General features: G+C 44.9%; 1 protein-coding gene across 1 annotated transcript in view; it reads left to right on the forward strand.

The window, feature by feature from the left end:
* The window catches only part of ARHGAP4 (Rho GTPase activating protein 4), a 112,162-nt gene that overhangs the window by 81,056 nt on the left and 4,581 nt on the right, over positions 1–26,525 (forward strand). The window contains 10 exon segments of the mRNA XM_056539235.1: positions 3,143–3,245; positions 11,885–11,945; positions 14,270–14,347; positions 15,720–15,854; positions 19,117–19,219; positions 20,316–20,549; positions 23,080–23,156; positions 23,269–23,449; positions 24,299–24,391; positions 25,904–26,050. Coding sequence (XP_056395210.1) covers positions 3,143–3,245; positions 11,885–11,945; positions 14,270–14,347; positions 15,720–15,854; positions 19,117–19,219; positions 20,316–20,549; positions 23,080–23,156; positions 23,269–23,449; positions 24,299–24,391; positions 25,904–26,050 — 1,212 coding nt within the window.

The raw sequence follows: 26,525 nt of genomic DNA on the forward strand, positions 1-26,525 counted from the left end.
CTCAGTATACAGGAGCAGGGACCTACCTCTAGATCACTCAGTGTACAGAATCAGGGACATCCCTCCTGGCTGCTCAGTATACAGGAGCAGGGACCTACCTTCAGGCTGCTCAGTATACAGGAGCAGGGATGTACCTCCAGATCACTCAGTGTACAGGAGCAGGGACCTACCTCCAGGCTGCTCAGTGTACAGAAGCAGGGACATACCTCCAGATCACTCAGTGTACAGGAGCAGGGACCTACCTCCAGGCTGCTCAGTATACAGGAGCAGGGACCTACCTCCAGGCTGCTCAGTACACAGGAGCAGGGACCTACCTCCAGGCTGCTCAGTGTACAGAAGCAGGGACATGCCTCCAGATCACTCAGTGTACAGGAGCAGGGACCTACCTCCAGGCTGCTCAGTACACAGGAGCAGGGACCTACCTCCAGGCTGCTCAGTACACAGGAGCAGGGACCTACCTCCAGGCTGCTCAGTGTACAGAAGCAGGGACATACCTCCAGATCACTCAGTGTACAGAAGCAGGGACATACCTCCAGATCACTCAGTGTACAGGAGCAGGGACATACCTCCAGGCTGCTCAGTATACAGAAGCAGGGACCTACCTCCAGGCTGCTCAGTATACAGGAGCAGGGACCTACCTCCAGGCTGCTCAGTACACAGGAGCAGGGACCTACCTCCAGGCTGCTCAGTACACAGGAGCAGGGACCTACCTCCAGGCTGCTCAGTGTACAGAAGCAGGGACATACCTCCAGATCACTCAGTGTACAGGAGCAGGGACCTACCTCCAGGCTGCTCAGTATACAGGAGCAGGAACCTACCTCCAGGCTGCTCAGTATACAGAAGCAGGGACCTACCTCCAGGCTGCTCAGTGTACAGGAGCAGGGACCTACCTCCAGGCTGCTCAGTGTACTGGAGAAGGGATGTACCTCCAGATCACTCAGTGTACAGGAGCAGGGACCTACCTCCAGGCTGCTCAGTGTACAGGAGCAGGGACCTACCTCCAGGCTGCCCAGTGTACAGAAGCAGGGACTTACCCCTAGTCATCTCAGTGTACAGGAGCCGGAACCTACCTCCAGGCTGCTCAGTATACAGGAGCAGGAACTTACCCCTAGTCCTCTCAGTGTACAGGAATAGAGATGTACCTCCAAGTCACTCAGTGAAGTGTACAGGATATGAGACCCTTAGTGTACAGAAACAGGGACCTACTTTCAAGCCCCTCAAGGTAAAGAACTGTATTGGCACAGCTACATCTCAGTCAGAATAAACTCTAACAGGTAATTTGAGTGAATTGGACTCAAAACATAAAGCAGAAAGGAACAATATTCTGGAGAAGCTGAAACCTGCCGACTGCAACTGAAACACAAGTGTGAATAGAGCATTAATGTGGATTTAGGGCTGGGTTCACTCACAGTATTTTAGTTAATATTTTGGTCAGTCTTTAGCCTAAAAACCAGGAGTGGGTCCAAAACACAGAAAAAATTCAAATCTTTTCATTATAGTTTTCTCTTTATTGATTTCACTCCTGGTTTCGTCTAGAAATGCTGACCAAAATAGTTCAGTTAAAAAAATTCTGTCTTCCTACATCCACCTTTAATAGCACCTTAAAGGGGTACTCCGCCGCTCAGCAAACTGCTCTGAACGCTTAGAGACGGTGCCGGGAGCTCATGATGTGGTAGCCCCGCCCCCTCATGATGTCAGGCCCCACCCCCTCAATTCAAGTCTATGGGAGGGGGCGTGATGTCTGTCACGGAGTATCCCTTTAAAGTGTCTCTGTAATTTAAAAAAACCTTTGACTTTACAAAAGGTTGTTCAGGATTAGAAAAGAGGGTCTGCTTTTTTCAAGGAAACAGCATTTCTCCTTCGTGTGTACAGGCAACTGGTGAGGGCCCGCTGTGCCAACCAATTGGTTTGGCTTTGGGCCACTCTTGAGGGCGTTGTCTAAGTAGCTCACCTGGTTTTCACTCTTTAACCCACATATGGGCATCTGGTCTGCAGAAGGCTACAAGGCTGCCCGATGGAAATTTTTTTTTTTTAAAGCAACTGGTGCCAGAAAGTTAAACAGATTTGTAAATGAATAAAGGAAAGCTATGGAGCAGCTCCCAATTTAGTTAGCTGAGGTATAGAATGGTTGCACACCTACACCTTAGGTGTAAAATAAATTTGTAGAAAAAGAAAAGAATTAACCATAACCTCAAGGCTGATAGTGGCCTTGAGGTTATGGTTAATTCTTTTCTTTTTCTACAGATTTGTAAATTACTTCTTTCAAAAAATCTTTTCCCTTCCAGTACTTTTTAGCAGCTGTATGCTACAGAGGAAATTCTTTTCTTTTTGAATTTCTTTTTTGTCTTGTCCACAGTGCTCTCTGCTGACACTTCTGTCCGTATCAGGAACTGTCCAGAGCAGCATAGGTTTGCAATGGGGATTTTCTCCTGCTCTGGACAGTTCCTGATACGGACATCAGGTGTCAGCAGAGAGCACTGTGGATAAGACAAAAATGAAATTCAAAAAGAAAAGAATTTCCTCTGTAGCATACAGCTGCTAAAAAGTACTGGAAGGGAAAAGATTTTTTTTTAATAGAAGTCATTTAGAAGTCTGTTTTAACTTTCTGGCACCAGTTGATTTAAAAAAAAAAAATGTTTTCCACTGGAGTACCCCTTTAAAGACTCGAGGAGGCAAGCGCATGCACCCTACAGGCAACAACAACAAAAAAACATCAGCAGGAGCGGAGACAAGAAGGGGAAGAGCAGGGATGAAGGACCTAGGGCGGACTGTGGTGATGAGAAGTGAGCTGGCAGCAGGGTTTGTTGGGGGGCACTTCACACCGATGGGGACAAGCCGCTGGCATTACACAGTGCATCCCTGTTCAATGAATGGGGCTGAGCAACAATGAAGGATTTCAGCCATAGACAAGCATTATTACTAGTAAAAGGCAGACTCTTTCTCCTATTCTTGGATTCTATTAGTAGTTGACAGTCGTATTCTTTGACCCTGTTGATCTGATACAACTCCGGTGATAACCTGATGAAATCCTTTATGTGATGGAGGCCACGTTGTCATCTATGTTTATAGTCTGTGTTATATTATTGACGTGCAGCCAGGATTCGTGAGCGGGTGAATTGTATGTCCCACGGTTGGTTTTTAGGCTGCAGTCGAACACCAGTAAGTCTCAAAGGTCGAGAAGGCAGAGACCGTCCTCCCAGTATAACCACAAACTGTTTAACGGGGATTTGGAGGAATTTGTGCAGGTACCATCCATATCTGCTTCCTCTTCCTTTGCTTCCTGATCTGGCTTGTGTTTCCTATGGAGAAATCACTGTAGTGTCATTTATCCCAGAAGCCTTTGCTGCATAAGACTTTCTCTGACACATAGCTACCACTTCACTGCAACCTGAGCTTCTGTGTATGATAACGTGTCGCCTGATGCTGACAGGACCTTTATTTTAGGATTTTCAGATTGCTATTTCGCTCTCTATTGCCTTTTTTCTCATTTACCTGTTCCTATTTATGCCTCCATAACAATGGCAGCCATTCTCCCCTATACCGGTGTCTGTCACACTGCCCCCTTAATAGTGCCAGCCATAGTGACCATTTAGCAGAGGAGTTGCAGTCATAATGATGCAAACCAGGATCCCATAAATGCCAGACGTAGAGCCCCATAAAGGAGTCTGTGTAAGTAATAACATTACCTCTCAAATCCTCATTGTGGTTGACCAGTCGGCAGCCATTAAAGGGGACCTTTCATAAAAAAAACTTTTGATATATTATAGATTAATGTATGCAGAATACGTTTCCAATTGCGTGTTATTAAAAAATATGCTTATTTCTGTTTAATTTTCCACTTTGAAAAAATGACCACTAGAGGTCTCCCTACCAGTCCTGGCCACAAGCCCTTTTTATAGATTTCAGACTCATGCTGGAGTCCTAAATCTCAGACTTCAGAAGGGACACAGACAAGCTCAGCTGGCAGCTCTGGATCTTCTCCTCTATGTTTACAACGGCATGTGCAGAGAGAAAAAAGATCGGCGCTCAGATAGTAAAATGAATGAGGGCATGCAGTAAGGCAGAGTCAGGAGTATGCCCTGCTGGGCTATCAGCACAGTGCTGGCTCCTGTCTATCTGATTGACAGGCAGGAAGCAGTGCTGAGCTTGTCTGTGTCCCGGCTTCAGTCTGAGATTTAGGACTCCAGCATGAGTCTAAAATCTTTAAAAAGGGCTTGCGGCCAGGACTGGTAGGGAGACCTCTAGTGGTAATTTTTTCAAAGTTTAAAATTAAATAGAAAGAAGCATATTTTTTAATAACATGCAATTGGAAAGTTATTCTGCACACATTAATCTATGACGTATCAAAAGTTTTTTTGATGAAAGGTACCCTTTAACATTGGAAAACCTCTTTACTCCGGGCCAGTCGGCACTTAAAGGGGTACTCCTGTGGAAAACTTTTTTTTTTTTAAATCAACTGGTGCCAGAAAGTTAAACAGATTTGTAAAACACTTCTATTAAAAAAATCTTAATCCTTCCAGTACTTTTTAGGGGCTGTATACTAAAGAGAAATCGAAAAAAGAAATGCATTTCCAGAGTAGGAGAAAATCCCAATAGCAAACATATGCTGCTCTGGACAGTTCCTAAAATGGACAGCAGAGGTTAGCAGAGAGCACTGTGGTCATGACATCAGAGGAAATGCATCTCTTTTTTGGATTTCTCTTTAGTATACAGCCCCAAAAAAGTACTGGAAGGATTAAGATTTTTTAATAGAAGTGATTTACAAATCTGTTTAACTTTCTGGCACCAGTTGATTTTAAAAAAAAAAGTTTTCCACTGGAGTACCCCTTTAAAGAAGCACTTCGCTATTTTTTTTATCCCCTGCCTGGCAGTAGGGTGGTAGGCTCACTTGAGAGGGCAGATCCTTCTCTCATGGCATGGCATTATTTCCCCGTTCACACGTCTTTGCAGTCTTGCAAAATGCCCTTAAAGGGGTTATCCAGGAAAAAAACTTTTTTTTATGTATCAACTGGCTCCAGAAAGTTAAACAGATTTGTAGATTACTTCTATTAAAAAATCTTAATCCTTTCAGTACTTATGAGCTGATCAAGTTGAGTTGTTCTTTTCTCAGTGTTCTCTGAGAGCACTGTTTCCAGACAGAAAACAACAACTCAACTTCAGCAGCTGATAATTATTGAAAGGATTAAGATGTTTTAATAGAAGTAATTTACAAATCTGTTTAACTTTCTGGAGCCAGTTGATATAAGAAAAAAATATTCTTGCAATACCCCTTTAATCTTAATAAAACCTTCCAGCCCGGTTATCTCCTGGGATAATCTATCTTCCTCTGTGTTATCTTTGCTTCCTCTATGTTGACCTATCTCTACTTCCCTTTTTGTTCTCTATAGAAACTTAGCAAAATAGGCTTCTTATGTCATATGTGATCCTGTCCCTAATAGAGACACAATATGTATTATGCTCCTGGCATCATAGGATAAATCTATGTAAAAATTCATACATATTATATAATAAAGTGATAAAAATCCAAAGTTTAAAGGGGTACTCCGGTGGAAAACTTTATTTTTTTTTTTTAAATCAACTGGTGCCAGAAAGTTAAACAGATTTGTAAATGACTTCTATTAAAAAAATTTTCCCTTCCAGTACTTTTTAGCAGCTGCATGCTACAGAGGAAATTCTTTTCTTTTTGAATTTCTTTTTTTGTCTTGTCCACAGTGCTCTCTGCTGACACCTCTGTCCGTGTCAGGAACTGTCCAGAGCAGCATAGGTTTGCAATGGGGATTTTCTCCTGCTCTGGACAGTTCCTGACACGGACAGAGGTGTCAGCAGAGAGCACTGTGGACAAGACAAAAAGAAATTAAAAAAGAAAACAATTTTCTCTGTAGCATACAGCTGCTAAAAAGTACTGGAAGGGTAAAGATTTTGTATTAGAAGTCATTCACAAATCTGTTTAACTTTCTGGCACCAGTTGATTTAAAAAAAAAAAAATGTTTTCCACCGGAGTACCCCTTTAAACTTTGGACTTTCTGGCACCAGTTGATTTAAAAAAAAAAAAAGGTTTTCCCCCAGAGTACCCCTTTAAGGTCATTCTTTAATCTTTTTTTAAAGGGCTGGTGCTTTACCACTTTATTCTATTACATAATACTCGGGACTAGGCTTACAGATTTCTAAAACAAACCCATCTGCAGGTTTTTCAGCATGGCTGTATATGGCTGTTGGCCCTGAATCCGTGCATACCTGTCATAAGTTAAATTAGGCTTATTTGCATATTGATTAATTTTTACTGGACCACACCACGCTTTAAATCTTTCGCTTCCATCGTCTTTATAGGGCATATCCAGGAACAGAAAAAAAGAGCTTATTTCTGACAAAAATAGCACCACCCCTTGCCCTCAGGTTGTATATGGTATAACAACTTGGCACCATTCACTTTAATGGAACTGAACTGCAATACCACATGCAACCTGATGACAGGAGTGGTGCTGTTTTTGGAAGAAATCAGTCTGATGGCCCCTTTTTAATCCTATAATGTCCTGATATGACTGGATTTTCACCACCTGACCTTGTCCACAACACCATCTGTCAGTGAAGAGTCTGGAGGTCACCATACACCTTAGAGTAGTCAGCCAAACCCAAAAAAGGCGACGTGTTCTGCCAACTTCAGTCTAAGGCAGTGGTCTCTAAACTTTGGCCCCTCAGCTAAGGCAGTGGTCTCTAAACTGCGGCCCCTTAACTAAGGCAGTGGTCTCTAAACTGCGGCCCCTTAGCTAAAGCAGTGGTCTCTAAACTGTGGCCCCTTAGCTAAGGCAGTGGTCTCTAAACTGGGCCCCTTAGCTAAGGCAGTGGTCTCTAAACTACGGCCCCTTAGCTAAGGCAGTGGTCTCTAAACTGCGGCCCCTTAGCTAAGGCAGTGGTCTCTAAACTGCGGCCCCTTAGCTAAGGCAGTGGTCTCTAACCTCTGCCCCTTAGCTAAGGCAGTGGTCTCTAAACTGCGGCCCCTTAGCTAAGGCAGTGGTCTCTAAACTGCGGCCCCTTAGCTAAGGCAGTGGTCTCTAAACTGCGTCCCATTAGCTAAGGCAGTGGTCTCTAAACTGCGTCCCATTAGCTAAGGCAGTGGTCTCTAAACTGGGGCCCCTTAGCTAAGGCAGTGGTCTCTAAACTGCGGCCCCTTAGCTAAGGCAGTGGTCTCTAAACTGCGGCCCCTTAGCTAAAGCAGTGGTCTCTAAACTGCGGCCCCTTAGCTAAGGCAGTGGGCTCTAAACTACGGCCCCTTAGCTAAGGCAGTGGTCTCTAAACTGCGGCCCATTAACTAAGGCAGTGGTCTCTAAACTGCGGCCCCTTAGCTAAGGCAGTGGTCTCTAAACTGGGCCCCTTAGCTAAGGCAGTGGGCTCTAAACTACGGCCCCTTAGCTAAGGCAGTGGTCTCTAAACTGGGCCCCTTAGCTAAGGCAGTGGTCTCTAAACTGCGGCCCCTTAGCTAAGGCAGTGGTCTCTAACCTGCGGCCCATTAACTAAGGCAGTGGTCTCTAAACTGGGCCCCTTAGCTAAGGCAGTGGTCTCTAAACTGCGGCCCCTTAGCTAAGGCAGTGGGCTCTAAACTGCGGCCCCTTAGCTAAGGCAGTGGGCTCTAAACTGCGGCCCCTTAGCTAAGGCAGTGGGCTCTAAACTAGGCCCCTTAGCTAAGGCAGTGGTCTCTAAACTACGGCCCCTTAGCTAAGGCAGTGGTCTCTAAACTACGGCCCCTTAGATAAGGCAGTGGTCTCTAAACTACGGCCCCTTAGATAAGGCAGTGGTCTCTAAACTGCGGCCCATTAGCTAAGGCAGTGGTCTCTAAACTGTGGCCCCTTAGCTAAGGCAGTGGGCTCTAAACTGCGGCCCCTTAGATAAGGCAGTGGTCTCTAAACTGCGTCCCCTTAGATAAGGCAGTGGTCTCTAAACTGCGGCCCCTTAGCTAAGGCAGTGGTCTCTAACCTCTGCCCCTTAGCTAAGGCAGTGGTCTCTAAACTAGGCCCCTTAGCTAAGTCAGTGGTCTCTAAACTGCGGCCCCTTAGCTGTTGCAAAACTAGTAGTTGTAATTTTGTAACATCTGGAGGTCCACAGTTTGGAGACCACTGGTCTATCATGTCCCCCTGCTATTTGTTTGATGACCTTGCTGAGGGGGTATTTATTTATTGATAGGACAGATCTTCACACTTATGTGTTCTAAAAGGGGAGATTGACACTTGATTGATAGTTTTATACATTTTTACTGACCTATAAATGTCCCCTACTTTCCTGGATTTTTATGTATTCTGGACTTTTTGGCATTTGCTTTTGGGCCAATAAATGTGTTAAAGGGGTATTCCATGAAAAAAAAAAAATTCATATTAACTGCCTCTAGAAAGTTAAACAGATTTGTAAATAACTTCTGTTAAAAAAATCTTAATCCTACCAGTACTTATCAGCTGCTGAAGTTGAGTTGTTCTTTTCTGTCTGACAACAGTGCTCTCTGCTGACACCTCTGTCTGTCTCAGGAACTGTCCAGAGCAGAAGAGGTTTGCTATGTGAATTTGCTGCTACTCTGGACAGGTCCCGAGACAGACAGAGGTGTCAGCAGAGAGCACTGTTGTCAGACTGGAAAGAACTACACAACTTCCTCTGGAGCATACAGCAGCTGACAAGTACTGGAAGGATTACAATTTGTAAATAGAAGTAATTTACAAATCTGTTTAACTTTCTGGCACCAGTTGATTAGAATTTTTTTTTCCCACTGGAGTACCCATTCAATCCTTTAACAAAAGAGAAAAGACAGAAAAGAACAACTCAACTTCAGCATCTGATAAGTACTGGAAGGATTACGTTTTTTTAGTAGAAGTAATTTAAAAATCTGTTAAACTTTCTGGAGCCCCTTGATATGAAATTTTTTATTTATTTTTTAACGTTTTTTTATTGAGTACCCCTTTAACCTGAAGTCTGTCTGCATTTCCTGTACGATTTAGGCTCCTTTCACACTATATTATTGTTCCGTTTAGGAACTGTCGTCAGAAGTTCCGTCACTATATCGGGGAAAACCGTCCGTTACAAAACCCCCGACGGCCGCGACTACATCGCATTGCAGCCTATGGGGTTTTGTAACTGCCCGTTTGTACCCGTATATGCCCGTAATTCATTACGTACATTATATAGTGACGGGACATCGTGGCGGAAAAATTACTGCATGCAGTGATTTTTCCGCCACGATGTCCCGTCAGTATATAACGTCCGTAAGGAATTACGGGCATATACGGGTACAAACGGGCAGTTACAAAACCCCATAGGCTGCAATGCGATTTAGTCGCGGCCATCGGGGGTTTTGTAACGGACGGTTTTCCCCGATATAGTGACGGAACTTCTGACGGAAGTTCCTAAACGGAACAATAATATAGTGTGAAAGGAGCCTTATATTGACTTTTGGATGTGTGCACAAGTTTCTATGAGTGATCCCCCCCCCCCCAGTACCCCCTTGCATATCATGGGTCCGATATAATGCTGCTTGCGCTTTTAGTTAACCCTTTACAGATCGACCCTTTCTTTGTCTTTTTGTTTTCTCCTTCTGCTTCGCTTGCAGGAGACGGAGGTACCTGTCCCGCTCCAAGGTACAGTTCAGTCATTCTTCTCTTCTTGCTTGGCTTTCAGCACTACTGTGTATACATGCGTTCTTCCATGCTGTTTATATGTGTGTGCACTAGAAATATCTAAGATAGTACCATAAAATACCGTAAATGTTGTCGAATAAATGTCCTTGTAACCTATATGTAATGTCAGCTCAAACACAGTCAAAAGTTAGGAACCTCTCAAATGTTGGGGAGGTATGACCATACGTTGTCTCACTGATCCAAAATATAATGGCAATGATGAGGCTTCGATTTGGATTGTTCCTGACTTTTGACTTTCCCTCTAAAATGTGGCTGTTATTTCCTATGTTATCTCTTCTTTTTGCCATATTTGTCCTTTCTATGAACCACATTTTCAGTCTCCTGCTTTATATTAAAGTGCTTTAAAGGGGTATTCCGGCCTTATAGTTCTTATCGCCTTTCCAAAGGATAAGATGTATGATCGTAGGGGTCCCACCGCTGAGACCCCCACGATCTCGGTAAAGCCCCCGGCATTCTGTGCCAGGCGCTGCCTCTGAGACGTGATGTCACCGCCACGCCCCCTAGTGCTGTCATGCCACACACCCTCCATTCGCGTCTATGGGAGGGGGCGTGACGGCCGTCACGCCCCCTCCCATAGACACGAATGGAGGGTGTGTGGCATGACGTCACGTGGGGGCGTGGTCGTGATGTCTCGTCTCAGGCTTGGAGGCAGCGTCTGGCACAGAATGAGGGGGCTTCACCGAGATCATGGCGGGACCCCTACGATCATACATTATATTCCCTATCCTTCGGATAGGTGATAAAATGTAAAAGGCCGGAATACCCCTTTAAGTGAGATGTATAACTGTAAAGTTTTCTTGTGCTGACTTGAAACAGAGAATATGCTCCAGGACATGGCCCTCCTAGGCTAGGTTCACATTACGGAACCTCCGGCCAGGAACATTTCCTTTTGGAGCTTCCGAGTGCGCCCGATGCTAGAGCTGTGCCTACATTGCCGTCCCCATAGATGGCAATGAGTTCCAGACAGATTTCGCCAAAAGAATGAACAAGATGATTCTTACGGCATCAAAATTCCAGAGGCCAAACATCTGTTTCTGAACTTTCGTAGCGTGCACTATGCAGTGGAATCCCGTTGCCAAAAATGGAATTCTGCTGCAGAATTTTCATAGTGTGAACCCAGCCTTATAGCCCCAAGTTGTATCCATTGATCTGTAAGAGCCTGGGATAGTAGTCACAGTGGCCAGTGACATCTTAAAGGGAATGTGTCACCAAATGGGATTATTATTATAATTTTTTTTTTTTTAAGGTAAAAAATAATATTTTAATATTTTTAAAATATTTTGGGAAATATAAAAAAAAATGTACTTGTCAAAAAATATGAGAAATGTAATAATAACCTGTCATATCTTCCACTGTTGACCAGCAGAGGGAGCTAACATGAGGAATCTGTTGAAAGCAAGCAACTGACTGCTGCAAATTTGGCCTTTCCCGTCTACCTTTCTCCTCTGTCTATGTGCAAAAGGAGAGAGTGGGTTTTGTATTTTTTTTCAATTCCACTGTCACCATTTTGTTGGTGTCTGAAGAGTGGTAAAACAGACAAGATGTCCCATGATAGGTCACTACTCCTCAGGGACTTTAAGAAAATAGTGCTGGCTCCCCCTTTCATTTCACCTAGCCTGTGCTATGCGCATGTGCAGTAAGCAGCTCATGCTTTTCTATGAGTCTTAACTTTCCTATGCCCTGTGCCTGCCATAAAGCAACTGTGTAGGTGTTGTGAAGTGACACACCACAAAGAGGCTACAGTAATGGCAGCTACCAGTACACAATGTATTAATAAATAACATTAAAAATACATGAAAACTAAATACATAAATGAAATGCTTTATCTTGATAGAATAATTTTATTTATAAAAAAAAAAAAAAAATGGTGACACATTCCTTTTAAGACTGCTCCCTGTGGCAGCCAGTTAAATAGCAGTTTGGATTATTCTATTCTACTATGGTGGTCTTCATTGTCTTCATCACCGCTTTACCTTATGTAATTCTACTCTACATGATCAGTAAACAGCAGGACAGATAGACGAGGGTGCAGAGGGTGCCTGAGGGGCCCATAGGGTCTCTCTTTCCTATAGTAATAGACTAGCACTATAAATGAAACAGGTCCTGAAACAGTTTTTGCATTGGGGCCCTGCATCTTCAAATTACACCCCTGCAGGTAGTCATCTCGCTCATGCACTTTACTTATTATTTAATCTGTTGTCTTGACCGCGCAGAGTTCAGGAGAAGCCATACCACGTGTAGTGTCCAGCTGTATCCGCTTCATAAACCTGCACGGTAGGTACATTTCTCAGAGACCATTTATATACTCGCTTTAATGTTTTAAGTGTTCGTAAAGTTGTTCAAGGCATGCTGCTGTGTGTCCCCGATATTAAAATACTTAAAGGGGTACTCTGCCTCTAGACATCTTATCCCTATCCTATCTGATCACAGGGGTCCCCCCTGTGACATCATGGCCACGCACCTCGTGATGTCACGCCGTGCCCCCTCCCATATACTTGCATTGAGGGGCATGGCTTGACACCACGAGGGGTGTGGCCATGACATCACGACCACCGCTGCCCATTCCAGGCATTTGGAACCAGCCTTAAGAGTACCTGTCATTTCAGGTGACTTTTCAGGATAAGCTGCCCTATGTGTGTACCTTAGTAACAGCCCTATTTATGGCTATTATATAACTTGTATATGGTATTTTCCAGCATATTTCTGCTCTGCAGGCTTAATCTCTAATTTGCAGTTCTAGAGCAATTGGGCGGCGCTCCCTCCTCCCGATTTACAGACTTGTATTGCTTCACTTGCAGAAACAGGACGAAGCTAAGCTGGTTTTCAGAGAAACCAGTTTTAGTAGCAGGAGGGGTGAGAGGGAAAAGTTTGATAACTGGAGAAAGAAGCATTTTTGTCTGATAAGAAATACTACAAAGTTTCTTATATTTGCCTGTACTTTCATTCTATGCAAGGTTTGTTCAAATATCGGTGTTTGGTAGCGGGGTGTGATGAGGGCAGATGTTGTTTCCCTAGGGGCAGATGGTATTAACCACTTGTATACGTGACGCCAGGGCGTGGTTTATCCTTGATAAATCACAAAGGTATACCGCTGGATCCTGGGCTAGGCACGGGGGCAATAATGACTCCGACGCCAAGTTACGGATAACGGTAGCTCTACTGAGGGTAGACAGATGGTAAAGTCTATACATTTCCCCCAGGGCCTAAGGAGGTGACCAATGACTCAGAGACCTTAAGGGCTTGCTGGGACTTGTAATAGGACTGGACAATGTAATGCAGGCCACACTGAATTGACAGTTACTGACAGGGACTGACTTGAAGAGCAGAAAGAAAGAGCAGAGCTCAAAGAGATCGAGCTATCTCCACCCAGGGCTTATATGGGGGAGGGAGCCCATAGGTCACCCCTGGGATCACCTGGTCACTGGTACCTCCTGGGTAACAATCACATGGTACATTTCTTAAAGCAACAAAACATTCTTTATTATAATACATAGCAAAACATATATACAGGGGGAAAACAAGTACAAGGGGCCCAGGGGACACTGAACGGAGGCTGCAGGACAGGGCAGCAAGGGTACGGGGAATCACCTCCCGTACTGGGCCACCACAGGTGCTTATTTAACATTTGTGACTGTAGTGTTACTTATCAGCTTATGAATAGATTGTATTGTCAGATAACCAGATCCGTAATCACACCGTCCTTTTAAGGGCATCTATGAGGGGACCACATGAAGTAAAGGGTACTAAGGGGGGAGTTGTATAACCCTGGTACAATTTAGCCTATGTGCACACACCATTTTATAGACTTTCAGCCGTTTTCAGTCTAAAAGAGTCAAGAAATTTCTGATATGTTTTTCCCATTTAGAACATTTGTTGTCTCTTTTTCCTAACTTCATCTTTATTTCATAAGAAAAATAAAAACCTAATGATTTGGACATGTTTTCAGCAATTTTTGATGCTAAATCAAAAGCTATACCGCTCTTAACTAAGGATATACGAATCAAGATATGGCCATACTTGGACACATAATTGGCCCCCCAAAAATTATATGCAAATTAAAGGGGTTATCCAGGATTTGAAAAACAGAGCTGATTACTTGCACAAACTGCACCACCTCAGGTTTGATGTGGTATTACAGCTTGGCTTGGTTTTTTCAATGGAACTGAGCTGCAATACCACACACAGCCTGAGGACGGGTGTGGTGGCACTGTTTTTGGAAGAAATTAGCTCTGTTTATCTCATCCTGGATAACTCTTTTAATGTGTGTGCACAGAGAGCTTTCATGCCACTGGATTTAAAAGAATCCAATTGTAATGAAAGGACTATTTGCGGGGCATTTTTTTTAGGCTATTTCTGGGCTTTAGTATGTTCCTAAAAAAAATCGTATGTGGACATAGCCTTACATAGGATGTTTGGGTAAAGCACTGTAAACTACTGTGACCCAACATTCGGGAGAACTTTTATTAGGGGAAACCCTTTAGGTTCAATGCCCAAATATATACCACTGTGGCATGCTGGGCTGTTGTATGAATGGGAGGAGTAACACTGACTATGTAGATGTTTGTTGTGACCATAAGACTTCTGATACTGTCTTTCAGGTCTACAGCATGAGGGTATATTCCGTGTTCCGGGCTCACAGGGCCAGGTGAATGAGATCCGCAGTGCCTTTGAAAGAGGTGCGTATAATATAGAGATATGTATCCAGATGACATGCATAGAAAAAATCTCTAAGGCTGGGTTCACACTGTGGAATTTCTGGGCAGAATTTCTGCCGGAGATTTAGACGGCGGCACTAGGACCGCGTGGACTGCATTGCCGTCCCCATAGATGTCAATGTATTTCTGAGCAGATCTCCCAAAAGATCCACCCAGAAATGCATTGCCGTCTATGGGGACAGCAATGCAGTCCTTGCGGTCCTAGTGCCGCCGGCTAAATCTCCGGCAGAAATTCTGCCCAATATTCCGTAGTGTGAACCTAGCCTAAGGGTGCGTTCACACTGAGTAATTCAAGAGGAATTTACTTGAGTAATTCCTCTTAAATTCTCCACTTAGAAATAATTAACATCTGCTTTGCCATTGACTTCAATGTATTTTACTCTGCACTGTTCACACTGCGTAAATTCCGCTCGCGGAATTCCTCCGCGAAATTCCGTTCCGCTAAAAGAAAGAACATGTTCATTCTTCTTGCGGAATGCGCAAGCAGAAGTCCATCGTTTCCGCATGGAACTTGCGCGGAATTTGCTCGAAATTATTGCGGAAATTCTGCACGAAAAAAATTATAAATAAAAAGGGAAATTCCAATTGGAGGTTGTAGTCCAGCCCAAAAAAAACAAAACAGTTTCCTCCTATATTCCGCAGGAAAATGCAGAGGGGGGGGGGGGGGTGCAGCCTTAGCCAATCATAGCTCATCTCACACACTGAACTGCTCTGGGCTGTGTGTACCAGAGTGAGGGAGGAAGTTCTCCCCTGTATGGCTTCAGATAATGTCACTCCTGCTGGGGAACGCCCCTTCGCCGTCTGTGAATCTGACTGAGACTGAGCAGAAAATACAGAGCAATATCAAGGTAGAAAAATAACAAATAATAAAAATAAAAGGCAGGAGGTGGTTTATCATGATGTGGGCAGTGAACTGGGAGGATTATAACATTTAACAAGATTATGAGAGGTACTCTTTAGGGTAGGATCTTACGGGACAGATGCCAGAATGGCCAAAATGTGGCAGCGACACAGTTGAAAAGCAAGCAGACATGATATTTGTCATGTTTTTTTATTGTTCGGAAGTCGTTGCGCCATTTTACGAGTTGTTTTCCTGTAAAATCGTGAAGCCATTGATGAATATACCTTATGACCGCAGAATTATTCAGGTAAAGAGCTTGTTAAAGCGCACGGCTATTACCTATCAATAGAAAATCCCACTCGACAGCAACGTTATTCACCTCCATTGTGGTCGTATCCCGGTTGCCCAGCTTCAGCACCATGAAGTAAGAAATGTCCATGTAATTTACCCCATTACTCTGGAGGGAGGACTAACCTGTGCTCTTTTTTTTAGGTGAGGACCCATTGGACTCCAACTACACAGTGAATGATGTGGACTCTGTGGCTGGGGTCCTGAAGCTTTACTTCCGAGGACTGGAGAAGCCACTATTTCCAAATAACATGTTTCATGAATTGCTGTCCTCTCTACGTGAGTATTCTCTATCATTATTCTCTATCTATAGTGCATATAGGAACATAAGGGCCGTCCCAAAAAAATGTGATGCCTATGGCACCTGCCTTGTATTGTTTAGTTGCAAAAACACACTTACCTGCAAAACTTAATGGTGATGTGTAGGATTCTATTTTAGGGTATTTCTTGGGTTGTACTGTGGGAACATTATTAAAGGGTTTAACCTGGTTTTAATGACTTTTCACTATCGATGTCTGATCACGGGGTCCCGTTGCTGGGACCCCCCCCAATCTCCCTGCAGCACCCGGAATTTGTTTAGAACACCGGGTGCGACACTGGAGGCTTGTGATGTCATGGCCACGCCCCCTCAATGTAAGTCTATGGGAGGGGGCGCGAAGTTTGCTCCGTACACCGGATGACGGTGGTGCCACAGCGGAGATCGCAAGGGTCCCAGTGATCTGACATCGTATCCCCTATCCTTTGGATATGGGATAAGATGTATAGGGGCAGAGTAACCCTTTTAGTGTTTTACTTGCCTTACATGTGTGGGGTTGATCGACCCCTTTTTTGTGATTTCTTGGTTCCCCCAGGTTCACCTTCCTGTGACTGTTGTCTCAAGCCTCTCCCAGGATCCTGTTTGACTCGAGACAACTACTGATTACAGGGGGCTTAGCTTCTTCTTGTCTTCCCTGACACCCAGCCCCCTGATGACAGGTCCAGCTGTATGTGGCGTTGCGCCAACGTTCAATGTGTCCCCCGCTGTCTCATGAGCTCAGCACAGTCTGCAGACAGTGGGGGGATGCGTTGAACGTTGGCACGGCGGTACGTACAGCTGGACTGTACACGTCATCAGGGGGCTGGTTTGTCAGAGAAGACAAGAAGAAGCTGTGGTCCACCACTGCAGTGAATGGCGGGACCACGGGTGTTGTGGTGATGAGTGTTGGGATCAGATGTTATTAACCCCAGGGGTCTGATGGTATTAATCCCTATGTGTTTGTGACGCCAGTGTGGTTTTCGGGTTCCGGAACACCCGGATTCTCCGCTATCCCATGGGCTAGTAGTGAATAAAGAGTCCACAACCAGTTAGGGGTAAACGGAGGCTTTACTGAATAGAAGACAGGTGTAATTATCTTCACAGCTAAGGCCAGAATTCCCAGAGAGGTGGTCAGCACCCAGAGGACCTCGCAGCTTGCTGGACCAATACTTGTTATAACCTTGACTTTGACTTGTAATTAGACAGGACTTGACTAGATGTAGTGACAGCAGACATAGACTTGTAGACTTACTGGAGAGACTTGTAGCTTTGTGGTTCTCCAGATGCTGATCACTTGTCCTGAGATCTCTGGTATCTGCTTCAGAAAAAGACTTAGATGCTACAGCTATGAGCACTTAACTCAAAAAGAGCTAATTAAAGATGGCTGCCCCTTTATATACTGGGGGGTGGACTAAAGCCCATTGGTCAAGCTGCAGGTCATAGGTTAAAGCTGGTGCTCTCTGGGAGTACATATTGTAGCAAATCATATAACTGCATAACATGTGACAGGATTACTCACAGATCCTTGTGACCTCCACTGGTCCTGTACACTATCTAGACATAAGGATCCTGTCTATGCTTTTAAAGTGACATACACCACATTTATTAAATTAACAGAACAAGGGGAGTCCTGACAGGGGAGCCTCCAGGTCCCTGAGGGACTCAACCTGACAGGGCCTACAGGTAGTACAGGAACGTGTACCTGTACTGGAAATTAGGGATCGACCGATTAGCGGTTTGGCCGATATTATCGGCGGATAATCACGATTTTGGGCATTATCGGTATCGGCAATTACCTTGCCGATAATCCGATAATGCCCCACCACCCGCACCGCCCCCACTGCACCACAACCACCCCCCCACCCCGCACCGTGTCGCACACCGCACCACCCCGGCCCCATTGCCTTCCCCATCCCCGGTTTTATAATTACCTGTTCCCGGGGCCCACGCTACTTCTGGCTCCTGCTGCGTCCTGCGTTACGCTGTGGGCAATGACGAGTGACGTGGCACGCCGTGACGTCACCGTCAGTGCACACAGTGACAGCTCAGGAGGACGCCACCGGAGCCAGATGTAGAGTGGACCCCGGGCCCCGGGAACAGGTAATTATAAAACCGGGGATGGGGGAGGCAATGGGGGCGGTGCGGTGGGGGGTGCGACGCGGTACGGTGGGGCGGTAGGGGGCGCGGAGCGGGGCGGCGGTGGAGGGGGGGGGGGGCGGTCACGCTGGCGGTGATAGGACTCAGGAGGACCCCCAGACAGGCAGTGGGAGAGAAGCGGGTGGTGGCGGCGGTCTATGGCACCACAAAAGCCGCTGCAGTTCATTGATTTAAAGCGCTCGCTTTAAATCAATGATCTGCAGCGGTGTCGCGGGGGAATAAATAGCCGATAACTTATACCGGAATATCGGTATAAGTTATCAGCTATCGGCCCTAACCTCCACCGATTATCGGTATCGGCCCTAAAAAAAACATATCGGTCGATCCCTACTGGAAATTCACAAAGCCAAGCCCCCAGTTATCAGCTGTTGTTTCGAGACAAACAGGATCCTGGAAAAAGCTTGAGAAAACAGTAATCGATAGACCGGAGGAATGCTGAACTTGTAAGGACCAAGAATTCACAAAAAGGGGTCAAGCAACCCCACACATGTAAGGCAAGCAAAGCACTTAAGACATAACTTGCCATCACAGATAGTGAAAAGGTAAACCTGGATAACCCCTTTAAACTAACAGTAGGGAAATGGAGACATCCAGTTGTCTAAGTTCAATGCCTTTGGGTAAAGACCTGCTAAGTATTCTCTTTAGTGTTTGGTGGTTTCTTGCTTTCCCAGATCCATTGTATTGTCTACAAAAAGTCTAAAATAATCTAAAATCCATCTCTGGCCTTATAGGAGGCTCAGGCTCTGTTCATGGCCCATATTTAACACTGCAGATCAGTTTGTTTAGTTTGACTGCTGTGTATTTGCACAAGCCCACCACAAGGTCTGCAGGAAGTCAGTGCATGGCCTGGGATCATGATTCTAAAACACAAGCAAATAAATCCTGCATAATAAATAGCCACATGTAGTCGGGATGATGAGCCTCAGTAAGGCGGGATCCCGATTCTTTTACTTACCTATTCAGCCTTATGTCCTGTTGAGTCTCCAAAATGTGCTGTATCCCCCAAATGTGTTTTGTGTTGCATGTTCTCTTTTTTTCTTTGCCAGTATTCATGAATGTATTTGTGAAAATCTATTTCTCGCCCAACAGAACTGGAGATCCATGATAGAGTTCCACACTTGAAGAAGTTGGTGTCACAGCTCCCCCCTACTGTCTCCCTTGTCCTAAGATACCTCTTTGCCTTCTTAAACCAGTAAGTAGCTTGGGGCATCTCTTGAGAAGATAACATGCTCCCTCCATTCATGTCTATGGGAGGGGGCGTGACGGCCATCACACCCTCTCCCATAGACATGAATGGAGGGGCCGTGATGTCACGAGAGGGCGTGACGTGGCATGACGTCATGTTTCCAGTCCCGGAACCACAGAGGTCTCCGAGACTGGAGCAGCAGCCTGGCATAGAATGCGGGTTCTGCATGGAGATGGCGGGGGGTCGCAGCGGCGCGCCCCTCCACGATCAGACATCTTATCCCCTATCCTTTCGATAGGGGATAAGATGTCTATGGCCGGAATACCCCTTTAATTTTATTATTTTATAATAATCCTGAAATCTTGGGCTAAAACTAAGCCAGGACTTCCTGCTCTGTACAGATCATTTCCCAGTAATGCCTTTCTTCTCAGGAGTAAAAGGTAACAGCAGTATATAGATAACACTGGATCCCTGCCATTCACGGGAGAGATCAGCTTTCTCCAATTCATCTGAATGGTAGAGGTCTACTGTTGTCAATGGTCCTGCTGTAAATTATATCATTAAATGCTGTTATAAGCAGCTTAGGCCAGATGGCAGCCCCCATAATAATGCACAAAAAAAGAAAAAAAAGAAAAATAATAATAATAATCAGAAAATAGAAACAGATTAGAACAAAAGGAACATGTTTCCATATCAATCTCTAATCAGGAAAAAAAACACATTCCCTTTAAAGGGGTACTCCACTGCCCCATCGTTCGGAACATTTTGTTCCAAATGCTGGGTACGGGCTGTGGGGGTTGTAACGTCACGGCCACGCCTCCTGTGATGTCAAGTCACGCCCCCTCAATACAAGTCTATGGGAGGGGGTGTGGCACCCGGAACCCAGCGTTTGGAACAAAATGTTTCGAACGCTGGGGCAGTGGAGTACCCCTTTAAAATCTGAACTGAAAATGTTTTCCCCCCCAGATTTCCTACAGATCTTAGCTGATCACCATGTTTTCTACCTGTATTACAACCTGTTATCATTTTATTGTCACTAAACCCTTCTACCAAAAAGTAGTTGCGATCCTGACAAAGCTTTGTGATTGTTTTTTTTTTCTAGTTTGTCCCAGTACAGTGATGAGAATATGATGGATCCATATAACTTGGCCGTGTGTTTTGGTCCAACATTGGTTTCCATCCCTGATGGCCAGGACCCAGTGTCTGTTCAGGCTCATGTCAATGAGGTTGTGAAGACCATTATCATTTACCAAGAACGGATATTCCCAGGGCCAACGGAATTGGAGGGTCCTGTGTATGAGAAGTGCATGACAGTGGAGGAGGATGAAGAATACTGGTGAGTGTAAACATAAAGGTAACTTTTCCGAGATGATGGTGTGGTGGTCGCCTTGTGGGTGTGAATGGTGGTCGGGATGTTGCTGTGCAGGTTATAAAGGGTGTTATTAACCCGTGTCAGTCGTGACGCCAGGGTGAGGGTTAAATGCTGTATGTCTTGGCCTATCGCCGCCCTTCCCAAGGACGATAGGTGTTTGCAGAATAAAGTATTGTCCACAACCAGAGCTTCGCTGATAACTTGCGTAAACTTTACTGACGATTTTCTGTAACATGCGAACATAAGAACAATCTTTGTAACAGAGTCTATGAACAGCTTAGCTGAGATTGACAGTTGGTTGGGACTTTTAGTAAGTTCTTTAACTTGTAGGGATTTAGTATGCGCAGATCCGCTGGATTTAGGGTTATGTTTAGGTCCAGGGTCCTTGCCAATAATTGCGGAGAATTCAGAAGAACTCACTGTGTAATTCAGCCGAGGCCGCAAGGCTTTGGCCTAGTAATTATCGTTGAAAGTTGCGGAGGTCCTACCTCATTCAGTGACAGCAACCCAAGAGAGAGAATAATGGACGCAGCTCCCTTATATGAGCAGGGGCTGGCCGTTTTTGGATTGGTCCACGCCATCTTTCAATCAGCCTCAAAAAGCATTGTGGGTATCACATGGCCGATGAAGCTCCAAAGGTCCTTTCCACTAACCATAGAGACTAAAGCCTCGTCACGTAATCCGCAGGTCCTGCGAAGCTAGAGCAAGGTAAGTACACTTTCTATATACATTTATACACATTTACCTTAACAATATATTCACTATATAAGGGGTGATTAGGGGAAGACTAGATCTGAGGACCCCACGGTTCCTATAGGAACTCTGACTTTGGGGACCCCTACCAAGGCACTGTATGTAAAACGGTATCGGGACACCACAATGGAATCAGTAGTGGGCATTAAAGCTAAAGGGCCCTTTCAGCCGTAAACTTTATTTCATAAGGGGCACTAGCAGGGTGAGGCTAAATAGCCAACCTGCAACCTGCCTAAAAGGTCCCTTTCTCTATGTAACTCTATAAGTGACTGGTAAAGGTGAATCCTGGTTCTACGTTCTAGCAACCTGTCAGCATAATAATAGTTGGAAGAACTGTGATGGATATAAGAGCGGGATATGAATTGAGTTAATATAATTTTTTAACATTTGTTGAAATGAAAGTGTAGACTGGATTGTAGGCAGGGCCGACTCCACCAATAGGCAAAATAGACAGCCGCCTAGAGCGCCTTCTGGATGGGGCGCCGCTCTGTCCACTGCAGGTTATTGCACACTGTCTTCAGTCCTGATGTCTTCATCCGGTCATCCCAGTAGTAATGCAATTACATGAGAAGGAGGTTAGGCTGCATTCACATCTCGTTTTTGCAATACGGTTCCCGTATCCGGTTTCAGTGAAAAAAACGTATTGAACCGTATTGCAAATAGTATGTATAGACATGTCATAGAAAATCGGATGCCAACCGTAGCATCCGGTTGTGTACGTTTTGCATCATTTACAATTTTATCCGTTTTTTTTCCTGTCTCCAAAACCGTAGTCTACTACAGTTTTATGTCCGGGTGAAAAACCGGATACAACCCATATACGTTTTTTTTAAATGGAGTTCTATGGGAGCCGTACTGAACAGTATGTGCGTACGGTTCCATCCGGTTTGCACAATACGGTTTTGCAGTTTGCACATGCGCAGTGCACGCCGAAAGTTCTTCCCACAAATAGCACAAGAAGAACTTTATTTAATTAAGAACAAACATAAAACTGTATCTGTTTTTTTCTTCTTCAAAAAACGTATTAAACCGTGTGCAACCGGACATCCGTTTTCAAACTGTATACGGTTTAAAACCGTAGGGAGGTCTATACGGTTGTACATGATTGTATACGGTTCGGTCAGGTTTTGAGACAAACGTTTTTTTCATTGCCTTCTTTCTGGAGAACTTGACCATGATTTGGTCTAGTTTTTGATTCCTTAACTTTTTATTTTGATCCCTGGGGTGATGGTTAAAAGGGGACTCTGGTGAAAAACAAATGTTTTCAAATCAGCTGGTACCAGAAGATTAATCAGATTTGGGAATTATGTCTGTATAAAAATGTTAATCTTTCCAGTACTTATCAGCTGCTGCATACCACAGAGGAAGTTGTGTAGTTCTTTCCGTGGTGATCACAGTGCTCTCTGCTGACACCTCTGTCCATGTAAGAAACTGAGTAAGTGCAACTTCCCATAGCAAATCTCTCCTGCTCTGGACAGCTCCTGACATGGACAGAGGTGTCAGCAGAGAGCACTGTGGTCAGACTGGACAGAACTACACAACTTCCTCTGGAGCATACAGCAGCTGATAAGTACTGGAAGGGTTAAGATTTTTTAATAGAAGTAATTTGCAAATCTGTTTTAACTTTCTCGAGCCAGTTGATGAAAAAGAAAGACAAAGTTGTACAGAAGTGAATTTAAGTGATGAAAATGTATAATCTTCATCATTGATCATAGAGATTGGTCTTTATCATTTTGTTTAGTGATACTCTAGCCCTGGAGGCTACCATTGAAGAAAGTGATCAGGAAGGACAGCAGGAAATGGCGATCAGTGAGGATGGTAAGACCTACCTATCTATCTATCTATCTGTCTATCTATCCATATAGATCCTTCTATCTATCCTATATTTTCTACCATATTCCTAGTAATCGCCTTTTTTGATGTTTTCCAGAACTGGACACAATTGAGGCTTTGGCAAAGTTTGACTACTCAGCTCGAACCCCACAGGAGCTCTCATTCAAAAAGGGAGATTCAATCGTTCTGCACAGCAAGATGTCTGGCGAATGGTGGAGAGGGGAGTTGGCAGGGGTGCGGGGTCTCGTACCACACAAGTATATCAACATTCCCGAAGGGTAAGAGAAAATGGGATAGGTATGAAAAAAAAAAAGGTCTGGGTGGTCTGACTTTCACCAATTGTTGGAACAAGCCAGGAGAAGTGCTCAGCTGAATGCTTCTCTCCCTAAATCTCACTGCAGGAGATGGCTCCATAGACTTACTATAGAATTTCTCTAAAGCAGAAAGCCGTGGAGAGAAGTGCTCAGAACCACAATTCTCCCAGCTTGTTCTAGCGATTGGTTAGGGTCTGAACACCCTGACCGATCCACACATTTCTCTATATGGCAGTAACCCTTTATACCTTAAATCGGTACTCCGCTGCTCAATGTTTGGAATAAACTGTTCCGAACGCTGGAGCCGGCGCCAGGAGCTCAAGACGTCATAGCCCCGCCCCCCATGGCATCACGTCCCACCCCCTCAATGCAAGTCTATGGGAGGGGCATGACAGCCGTCACGCCCCCTCTCATAGACTTGCATTGAGGGGGCGGGGCGTGAAATAATGAGGGGTGGGGCTATGACATCAAGAGCTCCCGGCGCCGGCTTCAGCGTTCGGAACAGTTTATTCCAAACGCTGAGCAGCAGAGTACCCCTTTAATTTCACTCAATTATACCAAAAATTTTGTGGTTTTGCTCCTAACCACCCACCCAATAGGACATTTACAAGGGTCAAGGACAGCTGGTGATCACTGGTTGTAGCCTTTCTTTGTTAGAGCTGATGGTCACCAGTTCTCCATTGTAATGATTCAGCACAACAGTTCCCTATTTTCCAGCATCATGTACACCTGTCAGTCTGACATTTTAATGGAGAATCAACGATATATCTTTTCTTTACGTCTGTATAACCGTGTCTTGTTCACACAATGTAGATCGGAGAAAAAACTGGAACAACGTGCCCTCAAGAAGGAAGGAGAGGCCAGCACTGCTGTGACCCCTGAGGATATTTTGGTTGAACCTAGCAGGTAAGACATAATATTAGGGGTGGGTTAATATTTGCGTACTTAGTTCTTATGATTCGAGTCGACATAGAGTAAAAAGGACTCCACTGTTCCAGCATTCGGAACATTTAGTTCCGAACGCTGGGTCCGGGCTGCGGGGGTCGTGATGTCACGGCCACGCCCCTCATGACGTCACACCACGCCACCCTCAATGCCACGCCCCCTCCCATAGACTTGCATTGAGGGGGGCATGGTGTGATATCACGAGGGACGTGACCGTGACTAAATGTTCCGAACACTGGGCAGTGGAGTACCCCTTTAAGAATACTGGTTATCAGTAATCTAAGTAGCAGCACTAAGCACCATGTGGCAGCTATAGAAGCAAATGTAAAAAAAAGATAAAACCTGTGTTTTATAAATCCTTTTGTAAGGCTTCTTCTCAAATAAGGGGGCAGTTTTGGTCTCCACACAGTCAAAACATGACAAGAGTGAGTTCGGAGGCATGTAGAGACATTCGTTTAGGGGATGGAAAGGGGTGAAAATTGGGCCTCTTTAGTTTGGGTGGCGCCGGGCCGACTAGGGCTAGGGGACACTGACTGTGGGCAGAAGTTCAGGCAGGATAGGGTTAAGACAGGTTCCCCCCCCCCCCCCCCCCCCCCCTTATTTGGTTGCTCCCAGGGCTGGTTAGCCAGTTAGAGTAAGGTATAGGGTCACATGGGAAAAAGGGGTTGGGCATTATCAGCAAGGCATAAGGAACGTCCTTCCTCCCCTCAGGCCCCCTTTTGGTACCTGTGTCCAGCAGAGAAAGGTTCCCTCCCTCCCTATTTTATTGTTGGACGGGGTTTTTTCCCCTTTTGATTTTGTATTTCCCCTTTTGATATAAAAAAATAAATAAAAATTTATATAAAAAAAAAATAAAAAAATTAAATTTTATATATATATATATATATATATATATATATATATATATACAAATGTTATAAAAAAAATTTAAAAAAATTCAAATAAACGTATGTCAGTATATAATTACATTGGTGTAAAAGTCTTACCTTATGTTGGTTTCATCTGGATGGAATGTTTGTCTTTTGACTTAGTTAAGTCACAGCTGGCGGTAAAGGAGAGAAATACATGGAGAAGCGGAGGGGGAAGGCTCTTAGGCCCGGCGGCTGAGGCCGGCGGCTGGCTGTGGGGCTCCCCCTGGTTTGGCGACCTCACGGAGGTTGGATGGTTTGGTTACCATGTTAACAGTGTTATGACTAAATAAAAGCTGTGGCCGACCCCACGTCCACCAGAGTTATAAGTTGTCGGAGTGTTTTTTATATTTATAAGGTTTACATGGCAGGGGGGGGGGGGGGGAGTTTTAAGAGGTAGAGAAAGTTGGTTATTGAACACAGTCTAGGAATAAAACTGGAGTGTGTGGCGGAAAGTGGTATCCCTGTTAGTGTAGAAAGGATTCTTTACAGTACGAGTAGGCATGCTTTGGAAAGCTATAGTAGCGGTGACATACTAAGCATTGTCTTGTGATCATTCTCTTAGGTTACGAGTTAATTCAGACAGCGCATGCTCCCCCAGAAAGCGCAGTGAGGGAAGCCCTATCCGAAAAATCAACCCATTCATGGAGGCTCAAAGAATACCTTTCCCTATGGCTCATCCTGGTCCAAGGTTGCTAGGTCACATTGAAAGGTAAGATATATTCTGGTGTGGTTACAACCTGTTACCACAGGGGGAGTGCTACTGGAGAGGAAATATAGCATTACACTGTATAACAGAAGAGGAAATATAAGTCACATAGAGGGGAGTTCTGAGCGGGGACCTATATGTATAAAGCTAACAGAGGTCTTATCCGTATAAGGAATCAAACAGAGCAAATGTATAAACTGTCTGAAGTAGGGATGTCCCGATACAGATACTACTATTGGTATTGGGACCGATACTGGACGTTTGCACGAGTACTTGTACTCGTGCAAATGTCCCCAATACCTAATCTGATACCGGCCAACGGGACTCCCGCCAGCAGGTATCACGTAGGTGCGGTACGCGCCTGCACTCAACACACGGATCAACTCCCATGTACCCCCTGCGCCCATTCCCATAGCTATGCAGCCCGCTCAGTGCGTCATAGCCAGGATCCGCATTAACCTTTTAGATGCCGCGATCA

This window comes from Hyla sarda, chromosome 9, assembly GCF_029499605.1.
Source record: "Hyla sarda isolate aHylSar1 chromosome 9, aHylSar1.hap1, whole genome shotgun sequence".
In the NCBI taxonomy this organism is placed as follows: Eukaryota; Metazoa; Chordata; class Amphibia; order Anura; family Hylidae; genus Hyla; species Hyla sarda.